The following is a 13,993-nucleotide window of genomic DNA, read 5'->3' as shown; positions in this document are numbered from 1 at the left end:
CTAAAAGGCTAGATGAGGAGTAGGGGGAGTATGGAACAGGCAGCACCCTCAAACCTTCAGTATGAGATTGTGTTCACTGTACCCCACAAAGATTGAGTTCACTGCACCCCACAATGATTGTGTTCACTGCACCCCACAAAGATTGTGTTCACTGCACCTCACAAAGATTGTGTTCACTGTACCCCCCAAAGATTGTGTTCACTGCACCCCACAAAGATTCTGTTCACTGTACCCCACAAAGATTGTGTTCACTGCACCCCAAAAAGATTGTGTTCACTGCACCCCAAAAAGGATGTTGTTCACTGCACCCCAAAAAGGATGTTGTTCACTCCACCCCAAAAAGATTGTGTTCACTGCACCCCACAAAGATTGTGTTCACTGCACCCCAAAAAGATTGTGTTCACTGCACCCCAAAAATGATTTTGTTCACTGCACCCCAAAAAGGATTTTGTTCACTGCACCCCAAAAAGGATTTTGTTCACTGCACCCCAAAAAGGATGTTGTTCACTCCACCCCAAAAAGATTGTGTTCACTGCACCCCAAAAAGATTGTGTTCACTGCACCCCACAAAGGATTTTGTTCACTGCACCCCAAAAAGATTGTGTTCACTGCACCCCAAAAAGGATGTTGTTCACTGCACCCCAAAAAGGATTTTGTTCACTGCACCCCAAAAAGATTGTGTTCACTGCACCCCACAAAGGATTTTGTTCACTGCACCCCACAAAGATTGTGTTCACTGCACACCAAAAAGGATTGTGTTCACTGCACCCCAAAAAGATTTTGTTCACTGCACCCCAAAAAGATTGTGTTCACTGCAGCCCAAAAAGATTGTGTTCACTGCAGCCCAAAAAGATTGTGTTCACTGCAGCCCAAAAAGATTGTGTTCACTGCAGCCCAAAAAGATTGTGTTCACTGCAGCCCAAAAAGATTGTGTTCACTGCAGCTCACACACAGAAAAATGGATGTGGATCACTGACACCTGCCTATCTCCAATCCCACACCACACAGCAATATCGATTGTAGTTTGTAGAACACAGTTTCCCTAAAATTCAGCAGACTCTGTCCCTAACAGGATTGAGAAGAGATCGTAGATCAGGATTGAGTGCAGATTCACCCCACCCCCCACACAGCAATATCGATTGTAGTTTGTAGAACACAGTTTCCCTAAAATTCAGCAGACTCTGTCCCTAACAGGATTGAGAAGAGATCGTAGATCAGGATTGAGTGCAGATTCACCCCACCCCCCACACAGCAATATCGATTGTAGTTTGTAGAACACAGTTTCCCTAAAATTCAGCAGACTCTGTCCCTAACAGGATTGAGAAGAGATCGTAGATCAGGATTGAGTGCAGATTCACCCCACCCCCCACACAGCAATATCGATTGTAGTTTGTAGAAGACACTGACCCTATATAATTCAGCAGACTCTATCCCTAAAATGCCTACAACTCGCCCTGCCTAAACACTCCGACCTGTCCCTCAATTCTATCCGGACACAAATGGTTTTTTCCTGCCTATCTTTCCCTAATCAGCAGCCAGCACGTTGATGTGTGCTCTGTCCCTGAATCTAAGCAGCATAATGACGCCGCTGCGGCTGCCTCGAACTTATAAAGACTTGGTCACATGCTTCAGACGGCCAATCACAGCTACTGAGACATTTGCAGGCATGGCTGGGATGGCTTAAGGCACACCAGTTAAACGATTGTTGATTGGCTGTTGAAAGCCCGCCATGAAAAGAGCGCCAAAGCATGCAAAACCCGGAAATAAAACGACCGAACACGGATTTTTACCCGAACATACAGTAAAGTGTCCGTGTCCGTGTTCGGGTACAAAAAATCCAATTATTCGGTACGAACACGAATAATACAGTCCGTGTTCGCTCAACACTACTCCTGAGTCCTGTCCCTGACCTACTTACTTACTATATCGAAAATAAAATACAGTAAAACCTTGGTTTAAGAGTAACTTGGTTTAAGAGCGCTTTGCAAGACAAGCAAAATTTTCAAATAAATTTTGACTTGATATACAAGCGATGTCTTGATATACAAGTAGCTTTAAGTCACAGCTGAGTATAAAAGATAAGAGAGGCGCCTCTAAGTGTAGCAATATGGTTAAATTTAATGAAGGTACAACATTTAGCAACTCACATGGTTGATGATTGGAACAGGCACATCTAAGTATGCAGGCATCCAGGCTAAAGCTGTCCACATAGACCATCCTCCGCACCGCCATCTACGTCATCCCTTCCATACTGCCCCTCGCTTTCAGATCGCTTTACTGCAGGGTGGTCTTCCCGGTCAGGATTACAGACTGGCAGCCGGCGGTGCAGAAGATAGTCTATGTGGACAGCTTTACCCCAGATGCCTGCATACTTAGATATGCCGGTTTTATTCATCAACCCTGTGAGTTGCTAAATGTTGTACCTTCATTAAATTGAACCATATTGCTACACTTTGAGGCGCCTCTCTTCTCTTTGATACTCTGGAGCTCCTGCTGGATTTTGCATCTAATCCCCTTGTGGAAGCAGGTATTTGTGGATGGACATTTTATGGTTATATAACCTATCGCAATGCTATAATCTTTTTATATGGACTATAAACTGAAGGACCTATGAATAAATGGTTGTGGAACTAATCATCTGAGTTTCCATTATTTCTTATGGGAAAATTTGCTTTGATATAAAGAGTGCTTTGGATTACAAGCATGCTTCCGGAACGAATTATGCTCGCAATCCAAGGTTTTACTGTAAATATGTTTTTTGCCCTAATATCTACCTAAAAATCACGTTGCTAATTGTATATTGTACTTGTTTGTAGCCTAAAAATGAACATTTGCACTTAAAACTGTAATTTGGTAACTTTTGGAAATGTCATTAAAAACTTGGCAGTGCCAGTTAATTTTGTGTGTTGTGTCAGTAAATTTCAATCTGGTAGGTTGGCAACACTGGCTGAGCATAGGGGAGGAGGAAGACAACAGGTTATTGGCCAGTCCGTACCGGCCAGCTCTATGTTACTTTATGCTTCCCTCTCTTCCCAATGATTACGTCCTGTTCGCTGTTCACTGTATCACTCCCTGCACAGTAATGCCAAGTGAGTATTGTCACTGCGCAATATTTAGGGACATTTTGAGCACATTTCTGCACACAAATGTACTGCTGCCACATATTGTTTACTGGGCCCACTCTATTTGTATTTAACCACTTGCCGACCGCCGCACGACTATATACGGCGGCAGTCAGCCCCTCCTGGGCAAAGTGACGTACCGGTACGTACCTCTTGAAGGCAAACGCGCACCGCCGGAGGTGCGCTCCCACCCCCGCTCTTTCCCTGACATCCCCGCGCGAGTGACCTACGGCTCCGATGTCCGCCGGCCACTCGCGATCTCCCGCTGGAGAGGGAGAAAGGCAGGCGGCTGATGTAAACAAAGCCGCCTGTCATTCTCCCTGGTGTAACTGCAGAGATCATACGATCCTGCTATGTAGGATCGTATGTCTCTGTGGTTACATCACAAGCCACACCCCTTGACAGTTAGAATCACACCCCTAGGGACACACTTAACCCCTTGATCACTAAGTTAACCCCTTCCCTGCCAGTGTAATTTTTACAATAACAGTGTTTATAGCACTGATTACTGTAGTAATGTCACTGGTACCCCCAAAAGTGTCAAAAATGTCAGTCAGTCCGATCTGTCCGCCGCAAAGTCGCAGTCCAGCAAAAAAAAAAAAAATTGCAGATCGCCGCCATTACTAGAAAAAAAAAAAAAACAATAAAAATTACATAAATCTTTCCCGTAGTTAGTAAACGCAATAACTTTTGCGCAAACCAATCCAAAAACGCTTATTGCGATTTTTTTTATCAAAAATATGTAGCAAAAAACAAATTGGCCTAAAATGTTAAAACATTTTGATTTTGAAATTTTTTTCTTTTTTCGGAATTTCATATAAAAAAATTTGAAAAACATTTTTTCAAAATTGTTGCTCTTTTTAAAAGTTAAAATCGCACAGGTGATCAAATACCACCAAAAGAAAGCTCTATTTGTGGGAAAAAAAGGACGTCAATTTAATTTGGGTACAGGGTCGCACGACCACGCAATTGTCCGTTAAAGTCACGCAGTGCCGAATCGCAAAATAGGCCCTGGTCTTTGAGCAGCCAAATCCTCCGGGCTTAAGTGGTTAAAAGCATATTTAGCTGTTTGCCTTGCATTCCACTTTCAATCTGTATTAGGTATCAAATCACACATGACAATACAGGTATAGCCCAAAAAATTATTTTAGTTTTGGATAGAGAGGGAAAGGAGTTAAACACCGTCAGTTCCTAAAGGAAGATTTCTTCACATCCTATGTTCCAGTGACAACTGTAAGATTGTGAGAAAAAGGGGATAGCAGTTTCAAGGCCCCCCTTTTCCTTATGGGACCACCGCAGCTATTAGGGTCTCAAGTCTTCCCCTTCAGGTGAGGGTGTGGTCTCTGAGGGAGCCTTGTACCTGATAGATAGGGAACCATAGAAAGGGCTAGAAACTGCTGGAAACCCCCCAGGGGGCTTATAAAAAGGGGGTCTTGACATGAATTTTGTGCCAGACGTCGCGGAAAAAGGACAAGCTGCAGAGCTCACCCAACCCCCCCTCCCCTTGTCGCGGCCTTGTTAATGTGGTGGGTCACCTTTTCTTAGGAAAAGAGGGACAGTGTAATGAATATTGAGATGTGGTAATTCAGCTCGAGCTGTAATAGCTGAGTTGAAAAATGGTATTGAAGTTAAAGTTATAAGTGATATCGTTGTTCGTATGAAGTTAAAGTTTTAATAAAAGTGTACACTGAAACCAATTAATAAAGGCCGCGGCCAAGGTTTTGCCAATAAAAGGTTCTGATGTAGTATTATTTTGCATGTGTGGAGATTGAGAATGATTGCTGCATGTGGTACCATAATAAACATCAGGGGGGTAACTACAAGGGTTGCAATTGCAATTGGGCCCCATGCTCCAGGGGTCCTGTGCGGCTCCCCTGTATTAAAAAATAAAATATAATGATAAAAAATAATACAATTAAAATACCAAAAATAAAAACTACTGACACCAGTGGGTGAACTTCCAGGATCGCAAAGGTCACACTTGCGACCGGGCCCTGGCATTCCACCACCGTGGGGAGGCCCCAAGATGGCAGGAAGGGGGCCCACTGCAGAACCTGTGAAAGGGTCCCGCTGCAGGACCGTAATAAAGGGCCCTGCAATGAGAGTAAAGTGCCCCAGGATCAGTGGGAAGAGCCCCAGGCTTGAAGGGAAGGGCCCCAGCCAGGGGCCTGGGGGGCCCTTATGGTTTCTTGCAACGGGGCCCTGAAGGTTCTAGTTACGCCTCTGATAAACATTACAGGTTTCAAATCCTTTTCGACTCCATTCAAAACTCAAAATTAAAATGTTTTGAATATACTGTATATGGTTTAACTTTTTTTCTGTTATTCACTTACCTATAAGTCTGAGATTCATAGCTTTCTAAATCTTGCCCCAGAAAAGTACGTAATATTATCTAAAACACAAAAAAAGAATGCAATTTAAATATGGGTTGTAGGTTATAGAACTAAGTATATATTGTTAAATGGAAGAACCAGACATTTCTTTCAAGTGGTTCTTCTGCCGTTCACAGAATAACATTCTACGCTATATATATATATATATATATATATATATATATATATAGTCACTTTGTTGTACTGAAAGCTGTACTAAGACAGATATGAAGGTTGCCATTTGTAACCTCCTGCTGGAAATTATAGTGGCCTGGTTGACTTGGCTTCATTATATTAATTGACTTCACAGGTCAGGGCACTGACATGTAGCATGCAGGCAACCAGTAAAGTCAGGGTGAAGTAAGAGTTCCATATTAGCGTGGTATAAATAGATAGCGGTGGGGCACTATTCTTCCCACTGACTATTCTTCCCACTCACATCATTGATGTGGCACTATTCCACCCTCTGATACCAATGATGAGGCACCGTTCTTTCCACTAACACCAATGATGGGACACTTTTTTATGGTGTGCGGGCTGGTGTGGTCCGGGGGAGTATGGTGTAGTCCTGAAGTCTACTGTAAAACTGACCCTTCTTGGAGTGTCGATCTCCTTTGTCCCACACAGCTCTAACTGGTTCCTCCCACTGACCTCCACATTAGCCCAAAAGAAAGTAATGGCAAGGAAGTAGAACTAGTGAGAGCTGCATAGAACCCTAGATATTGACACTCCTGGAAGTGTCGGTTTTCCTATGGACTTCAGGGAGCCAGTTGTCTGCAATGGAGCAGTGTGCTGGGTGGCACGGGCAACCAGAGAGGTACTAATTTAGTCTTTCATTTACAGGTAGGTGCTTTGCTGAAGAGCTTTATTACGTGACACGGTCTCTTTAACTGCTGTAAAATACATTTATCAGGGCGGGGTCCACTGAGGCAATGAAAGGCGACTGAGGAATGAGTGAGCTAGGTTAGGCATATGACACATGTTAAGCATATAACACATAGGCTGATAAAAAATTCCAGTAACAATGTGGCCTTACTTAAAGAAAATGAGAAAATATTGGAAGCTGCCAGGGCTGGGTTCTCCTTTTGAGAATGCTTGTGCCCTGGCTGTCATGTTATTGGCTTTAGTTCTCATAACAGTTTGGAAAACCGCCGTGCAGTAGCTTTTGCTCTGTACCCACCTCCTATCAGCTCCAGTTCCAAGGCGCTTTTCTGTATCTTATTGTATGTGCACTGTATGTCATTCATAGCAATATTTTTATGTCTAGCTTGGGGGGGGGGGGGGGCACATCAGATTTAATGAGTAACAGATTATAACGACAACCCAAATTAAAACATTAATGCAACTTTATAGGTTCCCTCTGCAGCAGAAAAGGAATATCAGTGCAGTCTTACCATTCTGCCATGTACTGTGACATCAAGACGCACCCATTGATGCAATGGGAGAATAAAATGGGAGAGTATCGCAAAATCAATTCCCTTCGTTAGCTGCATCTGAGCATGGATATGACCTGTTAAAAGAATAATGCATGTATAAAATGACATAGTAGTATTTGTTGTCTGTTGTCCAATTAGCTTGAGTTTCATTTTGTTTTTCCAAAGAGGAATTACATGTTAACTAGCTAATACTCATCTGTTGTGTTTCTGAGATCCGGACTACTACAGCTCATCATTTTGGCACTGCCAGGTAAGAGCACAGGTGTAATAAAGCACAGTGGTTTAGTGGTTAGTATTCTTGCCTTGTAGCACTGTGGTCATCAATTGAAATCCCAGCCAAGACACTACTTGTATGGAGTTTGCATGTTCTCCCTGGACCTGTGTGGGTTTTCTCCCACACGCCAAAGACATAGTGGTAAGTTATTTGGCTCCTGTCCATATTGGCCCATGCATAGATAGGGATCTTACATTTATGGGTGCCAGGACACCATTCACCCCCTTGGTCCTGTTCATTTGTGTAGGGTGAGTGCTTTGAAATGTGTCTGGAAATGGTTAAGTGTACCATGCCAAGGACCACTTGGAAGTAGTGGTGTGGTACACTTTGCTTCAGTGTGCTCGTTGGGGACCATGAGGCTAGACCAGTCCTGGCAGACTCTTCTCTCCTGCACACTGGTGGTCTAAGGTTCTCTGGCATCATCAAAACCAATGCAAAGTCCATAGCCCTGCATTGAACATGAGGACGCTGGGGGACAGTTCACTGCCGGAGCAGAGGGGAACGCCATTTGCCTGGGGAACAGGAAATCAGGTAAGTAAAAGCTCTCTTACCATCCACTAGACAAAATAATTGCTTAACCTTTACAGTGAAGAAGCAACCCCACTGCAAGGGAGGACTTTTTCTGTTTTCCTAGAGCATAGCTTTAATATGCAATGTGGAACCCTCCTCAGGATGACCCCCTGGTGAGTCTTCACACCTGAAATACACAGTAGAGTCTCAGGCTGGATTCTGGATTCGATTATTCAATCCAGTTTGCTCAGTGACAGGAATTTACATCTCCAGATCACCTGAAATTGCAGAAGTTGGATAAACAAAAACCCAAAAGACTGGTCTCTTATCTGATTTTAGCAGCTTGAATTGCAATTGGGAGATGATGGAGCCAGACAATGGTGCAATTTGTAAAACGACTGAAACTGAATTGGATTACGAATAACATTGTTGCACTATGTATGCCTTTCTAATTTTCTAAATAAAGTTTAATATTGTGAAAAAAAAAAAAAAAAAAACGAATAACAAAAAACTCATGTGTCCTCTTCAAAATAACCAAACCAAGTCCAACGAAACGTGGGACCCTTGGATTCAATATTTATCAGTGGACAAGCAAGACTATGGAGCATCCTCTTTTCTACTAATTGGTAACCCCTCTACTTACTACTACTCCGCTATTACTGAACTTATCTTATTTCTTTGAGTTTTCTAATCTTTTCTCGTTATTCTTATATATGCAGCAATAACATATGTCATGTTGATTCTATCTTGCACTATTTTTATGGCTGACATTTTTTTATGGTAACCATACTTGATATGTTGAGATTGCTTGTCTCTTTTTTCAGTCTATATAAACACAATGGGGTTGATTTACTAAAACTAGAGAGTGAAACATCTGGTGCAGATCTGCAAACAAACCAATCAGCTTCCAGGTTTTTTGTCAAAGCTTAAAGCGTTAGTAAATCGCAGTTTTTTTTAAACTGCAAGGCAATGTCATAATGTGCTAGTATGCATACTAGCACATTATGTGAAACTTACCTTAGAACGAAGCCCTTCAGCGGTTCACCTGTCACCGCTGAAGGTGCTTCCATCTTTACCCAGTCTTCCTTCTGGGTTCCCAAACCCTGGACGGAGCTGCGATAACGTCACTCCCGTGCATGCATGCAGGAGCCACCATTTACAGCACAGGATTCTAAGGCCTCTTGTACACTGCAACTTGTAAACGGACGTTTAGGAGCAGTTGGGCGTTTTTTTCAGAAGCCCCTGAACCCTCCTCTATGTTATCTTATCTGTCCATGTACACAGGGTCGTTTACAGTCTGTTACAGGCAGTTGAGTTCAGTGTCGTTTTTTGGAAAGCAATTATTTGCGTTCAGGATGTTCAGAACGTGTGTTTACGGGCGTTTCAAATGCAAAATGCGACCGAACGCGGTCACCCGCGTTTAGCGGTTGCGTTTTTACTGTTTAACGGGGAATGATTTTTTGACCTCTAAAAACAGATCTGAGCGCAAACGCCCGCTAAATGCCGCTAAACGCAGCTGCAAACGCCACACAACGGACATTTTAAACGTCCTTTACATAGCTGTAAAATTCGAGCGTTCAATAGATGTTTGAAAACGTCCCGTGTACATGTAGCCTACAGGAACGGCACGGGTATGCTGTTCCTTCAGAGAGCAGGCGTTGGTGACATCACCGGCTACATCTACAGTAAATATCTCTTAAACTGTGCAAGTTTAGGAGAGGTTTACAGTATCTATAAGTAAAGTTCATGCATGGGAGTTTACTCCCACTTTAAAGTGATTGCAAACGATCACCTTTTAAAACAACCTATTCAGTTTACCCACTTTACATCTGCCTGCAGTAATATTACTGCGGCAGAGTGGTTCGTTATCGTCTGACGACGTAGTACTACGTCATCAGACACTCCCCTTTCTCGGCGGCGTGCGCGCGCCGCCGGAGGCTCGCTCCCGCTGTATTCAGTCACAGCGGGAGTCGGGCCAGGGGAGGAGCAGCGGCGATCGCCGCCGCTCTTCCCTGATCGTCGGGGATCTAGTGTGGAGGTCCGCCTGCTTGTGTAAACACAAGCGGGCGGATCTCCTAAGTGACAGGCAGGGTCAGATTGCAGGGTTCAGCATTGCTGAACATCCGATCTGTCCTTGTGTCACTCAGTCACCTCCCCCCACACACGTTAGTAAGCAACAGGCATACATTAACCCCTCCCTCTCCAATAAAATTAACCCCTTCCCAGCCAGTGTCATTTTTACAGTAACAGTGCATATATATAGCACTGATTACTGCAGTAATGTCACTGGTACCCCCAAAAGTGTCAAAAATGTCAGTCAAGGGTCCGATCTGTCCGCCGCAATGTCGCAGTCCCGCAAAAAAAAAAAAATCGCAGATCGCCGCCATTATTCGTTAAAAAAAAAACACCAAAAATGACAATAATCTTTCCCTTAGTTAGTAAACGCAATAACTTTTGCGCAAACCAATCAAAATACGCTTATTGTGATTTTTTTTACCAAACATGGGTAGCAGAAAACAAATTGGCCAAAAATTTAAAAAAAAATTGGTTTTTACTTTTTTTTGGGGGGGAATGTTAAAAATATTGTTATTTTTTCAAAATAAACGCTCTTTTTTTGTTTACAGCGCAAAAAGTAAAAATCGCACGGGTGATCAAATACCACCAAAAGAAAGCTCCGTTTGTGCAAAAAAAAGGACGTAAATTTCGTTTGGGTACGGCGTCGCACGACCACGCAATTGTCAGTTAAATTCGCACAGCGCCGAATCGCAAAAGGTGGCCCAGACGTAAGACAGCAAAATGCTCTAGTGGTAAAGTGGTTAAACTAGAAATGAAACGCAAAACATTTTTGTATAGATATATATATTAAAAAAAAAAAATACATTACAAATACCTTTTTTCCCTTTTTTATAAGTGATCATTCCCTCGTTCCCTCTGTTCTCAAGAGCTACACAAGAGCTGGGATGAGGAGATGCAGCAGCAGCACAGTGAGCTCCCCAGTGAATGGCTGTGTAGCGGGGGCGTGTCAGGACAAGTCTGATCATTGGAGGAGAGCACACTGAGTTCCCTGCATAGCTAGAGAACTGACCAAAGTCTGCTCTTCTGCTTATTGTGGTCAGTTTTTATTAGGAAAGCTGAGGGACTGGCAGGAATACTAGGGATTTCACATAAAGGAAGCAATACAAAGAGTACAGGAGACTTTCTCATACAAGTACATGGTATAGTAGGCACATATTAGGAATATGAAGTGCTGGGGTAACAAACACTTTAACTGAACAAGCTGAAGGTAGGCGATTGGCTACCATGCACAGCTGCACCAGATTTTGCATTCTCCAGTTTTAGTAAATCAACCCTAATGTTTTGCTCAAGTTTCAATGGAACCTAATAGAGCTGCATGATTCTGGATAAAATGAGAATCACAATTATTTTTTTGCTTAGAAAAAAGGTCACAATTCTCGGCACAACATCATCTTTCATATTAGACAAAATTGGGCTAACTTTACTGTTTATTTTTTTAATTCACTGAAGTGTATTTTTTCCCAAATAATTGCATTTGAAAGACCACTGCGCAAATACAGTATGACATAAAATATTGCAACAACAGCCATTTTATTCTCTAGGGTCTCTGCTAAAAAGAATATATATAATGTTTGGGGGTTCTAAGTAATTTTCTAGCAAAAAATACTGATTTTAACTTGTAAGCAACAAGTATCAGAAAAAGGCTTAGTCCTTAGGTGGTTAAACTGACATCATTTGCAGACCGAAGTTCATCCCTTTGATCTCTAAAAGAACCAAATGATACAATGTTTCTTTTTATCGCACTGAGCAATGTTTTGATAAACTCTGCTGGCTGTTTTTTTTTTTTGACAACTGTGAGCAGAAACCTGCTTTGCACTTGTTACATGAATTGTGGAAATGCTGGATTAAGATCGCAAAGGGGGGTTGAATCACGATTTTTTTAACGATTAATCCTGCAGTTCTAGTACCGAACAGTCTGTAATTTCACTCCTGCAGGGAGACTCTTGGCTTAAATTTAATAAAAAGACTGACATTTTAAATACAATGTGTAGTAACCAATAGCAACCAATTAATGATGAGCTAAGGTTAATGCCGAGCCCTTGGGAAGCGGTCATATGATAGCAGGCCGCGGTCCAAATCAGCTGCATCCGGGGAATTCTCCGCTCCGTGGACTCATGTAACAAAGGAATAGGGATGCTGGGGACATCGATACCCTCATAACCACATGGCCATTGGACAATGTCACTGACCATGATTTGGCCGTTAGCTTGCAGTCACATGGCAGTTTCCTGTTGGTTCAGCTCAAGCCTTTAGTTCATCACTAGTTCTGACACCTAGAAGGCTCTCTTACTTTAAAAAGTGATATGTAGCATAGTTTCACATATCACTATTCTATAGCTGGGGTACCAATGATATTTTTAATTTGTTGCTGAATCTAACTTCCTAAAAATTGAGCCATCGCTGAGTATCAAACACACTAATCTCTAGTGACCCAACAGGCACAAGAAAAGGGAAATGATGACATGATATATGCAGCAACCCATTAGATGATTTCAATTTTAATCTAAGAAAAGGGAAATTATGACATGATGAATGCAGCAACCCATTAGATGATTTCAATTTTAATCTGCACTAAAAAAAAAAAAAAAATATGACAGCTATAATCCGACTGGCTGCTTTGAGCGATATTTCCACTTCCCGGAGTGCCTCAATCTAGCCACAGGCACTTGGTGATTTAACAGTGATGGCTGCTCCTTATGTATGCAGACAAAGGTATACCAATTTTTACTCTAATAAACTATTTAAAAGGTTTAGAAATGACAACCTAATCTAACCCAATTTACAGCATTCATTTTTAATATTAATGCTAAGTGTAGGTTACTTACCGGTAGGCGTCAGGAAAAGTAGTGGTGTTGTATACATCCTATTACTATCTACATGGTGGATAATCCCACATTCTTTACTTTTACAATAGTCCAACAAATACATCCAGATGGAAAATGTAAACCTGAAAAACAAACAAATACCGTATGGATAATCAAAAAAAGGTGCTGAAAGTCAGTTTATTTTAGAAAGCAACCACAGCCATAAAAGAAAAGCCTGTCCCCTGTCAGCACACTGGAGAGAAAAAAAAACAGTGGTCTGGAAACAGCGGTCTCTCTGCAGAGCCATGCCCCCCGCTGAGCTCATGCGTGCAGGCACAAAAAGACAATTTTTTTTATCAGTTCAGCATATCTGTTCAGCCCTGAATGCAGCTGTATAGTTTTCTATTGGCTTTTACACACAGCTGCATAAAGACCACTAAACTTGTACTTCATATGATCCTTACAAAAAAATAAAATAAAATAGATTAAAATCTGCAAGGACTATATTTTACGATGCATGGAAATGTCTGAAATCACCTGCATTCTGGCAGCAGAAGCGGCTTGCGTTCTTGCAACAGAAGGCTCTTTACACTGTAACATTGTACGCATGTAAACTTTTCATACAACAGCACTTTTTATGCAGGATTTTGCTGCCAGGTTCTGCCAGCAGGATTCTGTGTACTAGCTGCACTAGTTTTCATACAGCCATGCACATGTAACACCCTCCTAGGTAAGTGCTAGGTAAAGCATATATTGCTCCTTCTGCTTATCAGGGGAGCCTGATCTATTAGTTTGCCTGGCACATGTTTCCAGGTGTGATTCAATGGGTCTGAGGGAGTTTCTCCACTGTATCCAATGAGGGAGCTTGTTGGACAGTGGATGAAACCCAGCCAGTGACACATCAGGTTTTATGGCAGTGCCAGTGGGAGGGCATTCTTGCAATGCATCCTGGGATTGATCATAAATACTGAGGGAACATATGACAGGGCGTCTTTGGCCGGAAGCAGAATCCCAGGAGGAGGTGGATGGCTGTCTCTCCTCCTGCTGTGTGTTAGGAAGGTGGTCTTAGGCAGTCGGCAGTCTTAGGCAGTGAACCGGGTGTGGAGCGGAGCTTCAGACGATCCAGAGTAACTGACAGTGGAGCTGCTGGCATGGAAAAACAGTGTCCGTGAGTACCAGGAGATTTGCCTAAGGGTCTGTCCAGGAAGGGGGACCACTCCAGTGAAGTCAGGGGATCAAGGAGCTAGCTCACACAGAGAGTATTACAGTAAAGGGGGTGTCGTGTAGATAACCCTGAAGAATAGGAACAAAGGGGGTGCCAGGAAGGGCCCTGAAGAGTGTTATGCAGTACAGTACAGTTTATCTAAATAGTTCATTAACTACTTCTTCACTGCTATTG

At 42.6% G+C, this 13,993-nt stretch overlaps 1 protein-coding gene across 1 annotated transcript in view; it reads right to left on the bottom strand.

Annotated features, from left to right (window-relative positions):
- The window catches only part of SEL1L3 (SEL1L family member 3), a 155,599-nt gene that overhangs the window by 92,383 nt on the left and 49,223 nt on the right, over nt 1-13,993 (bottom strand). The window contains exons 4-6 of the mRNA XM_082267841.1: nt 12,616-12,737; nt 6,889-7,004; nt 5,456-5,514 (exon numbers count right to left, since the gene is read on the bottom strand). Coding sequence (XP_082123967.1) covers nt 5,456-5,514; nt 6,889-7,004; nt 12,616-12,737 — 297 coding nt within the window. The remainder of the gene's footprint in view (nt 1-5,455; nt 5,515-6,888; nt 7,005-12,615; nt 12,738-13,993) is intronic.

This window comes from Pelophylax lessonae, assembly GCF_965119305.1.
Source record: "Pelophylax lessonae genome assembly, chromosome: 1".
Taxonomy (NCBI): domain Eukaryota; kingdom Metazoa; phylum Chordata; class Amphibia; order Anura; family Ranidae; genus Pelophylax; species Pelophylax lessonae.
This window is presented reverse-complemented; position numbering and strand designations above follow the sequence as displayed.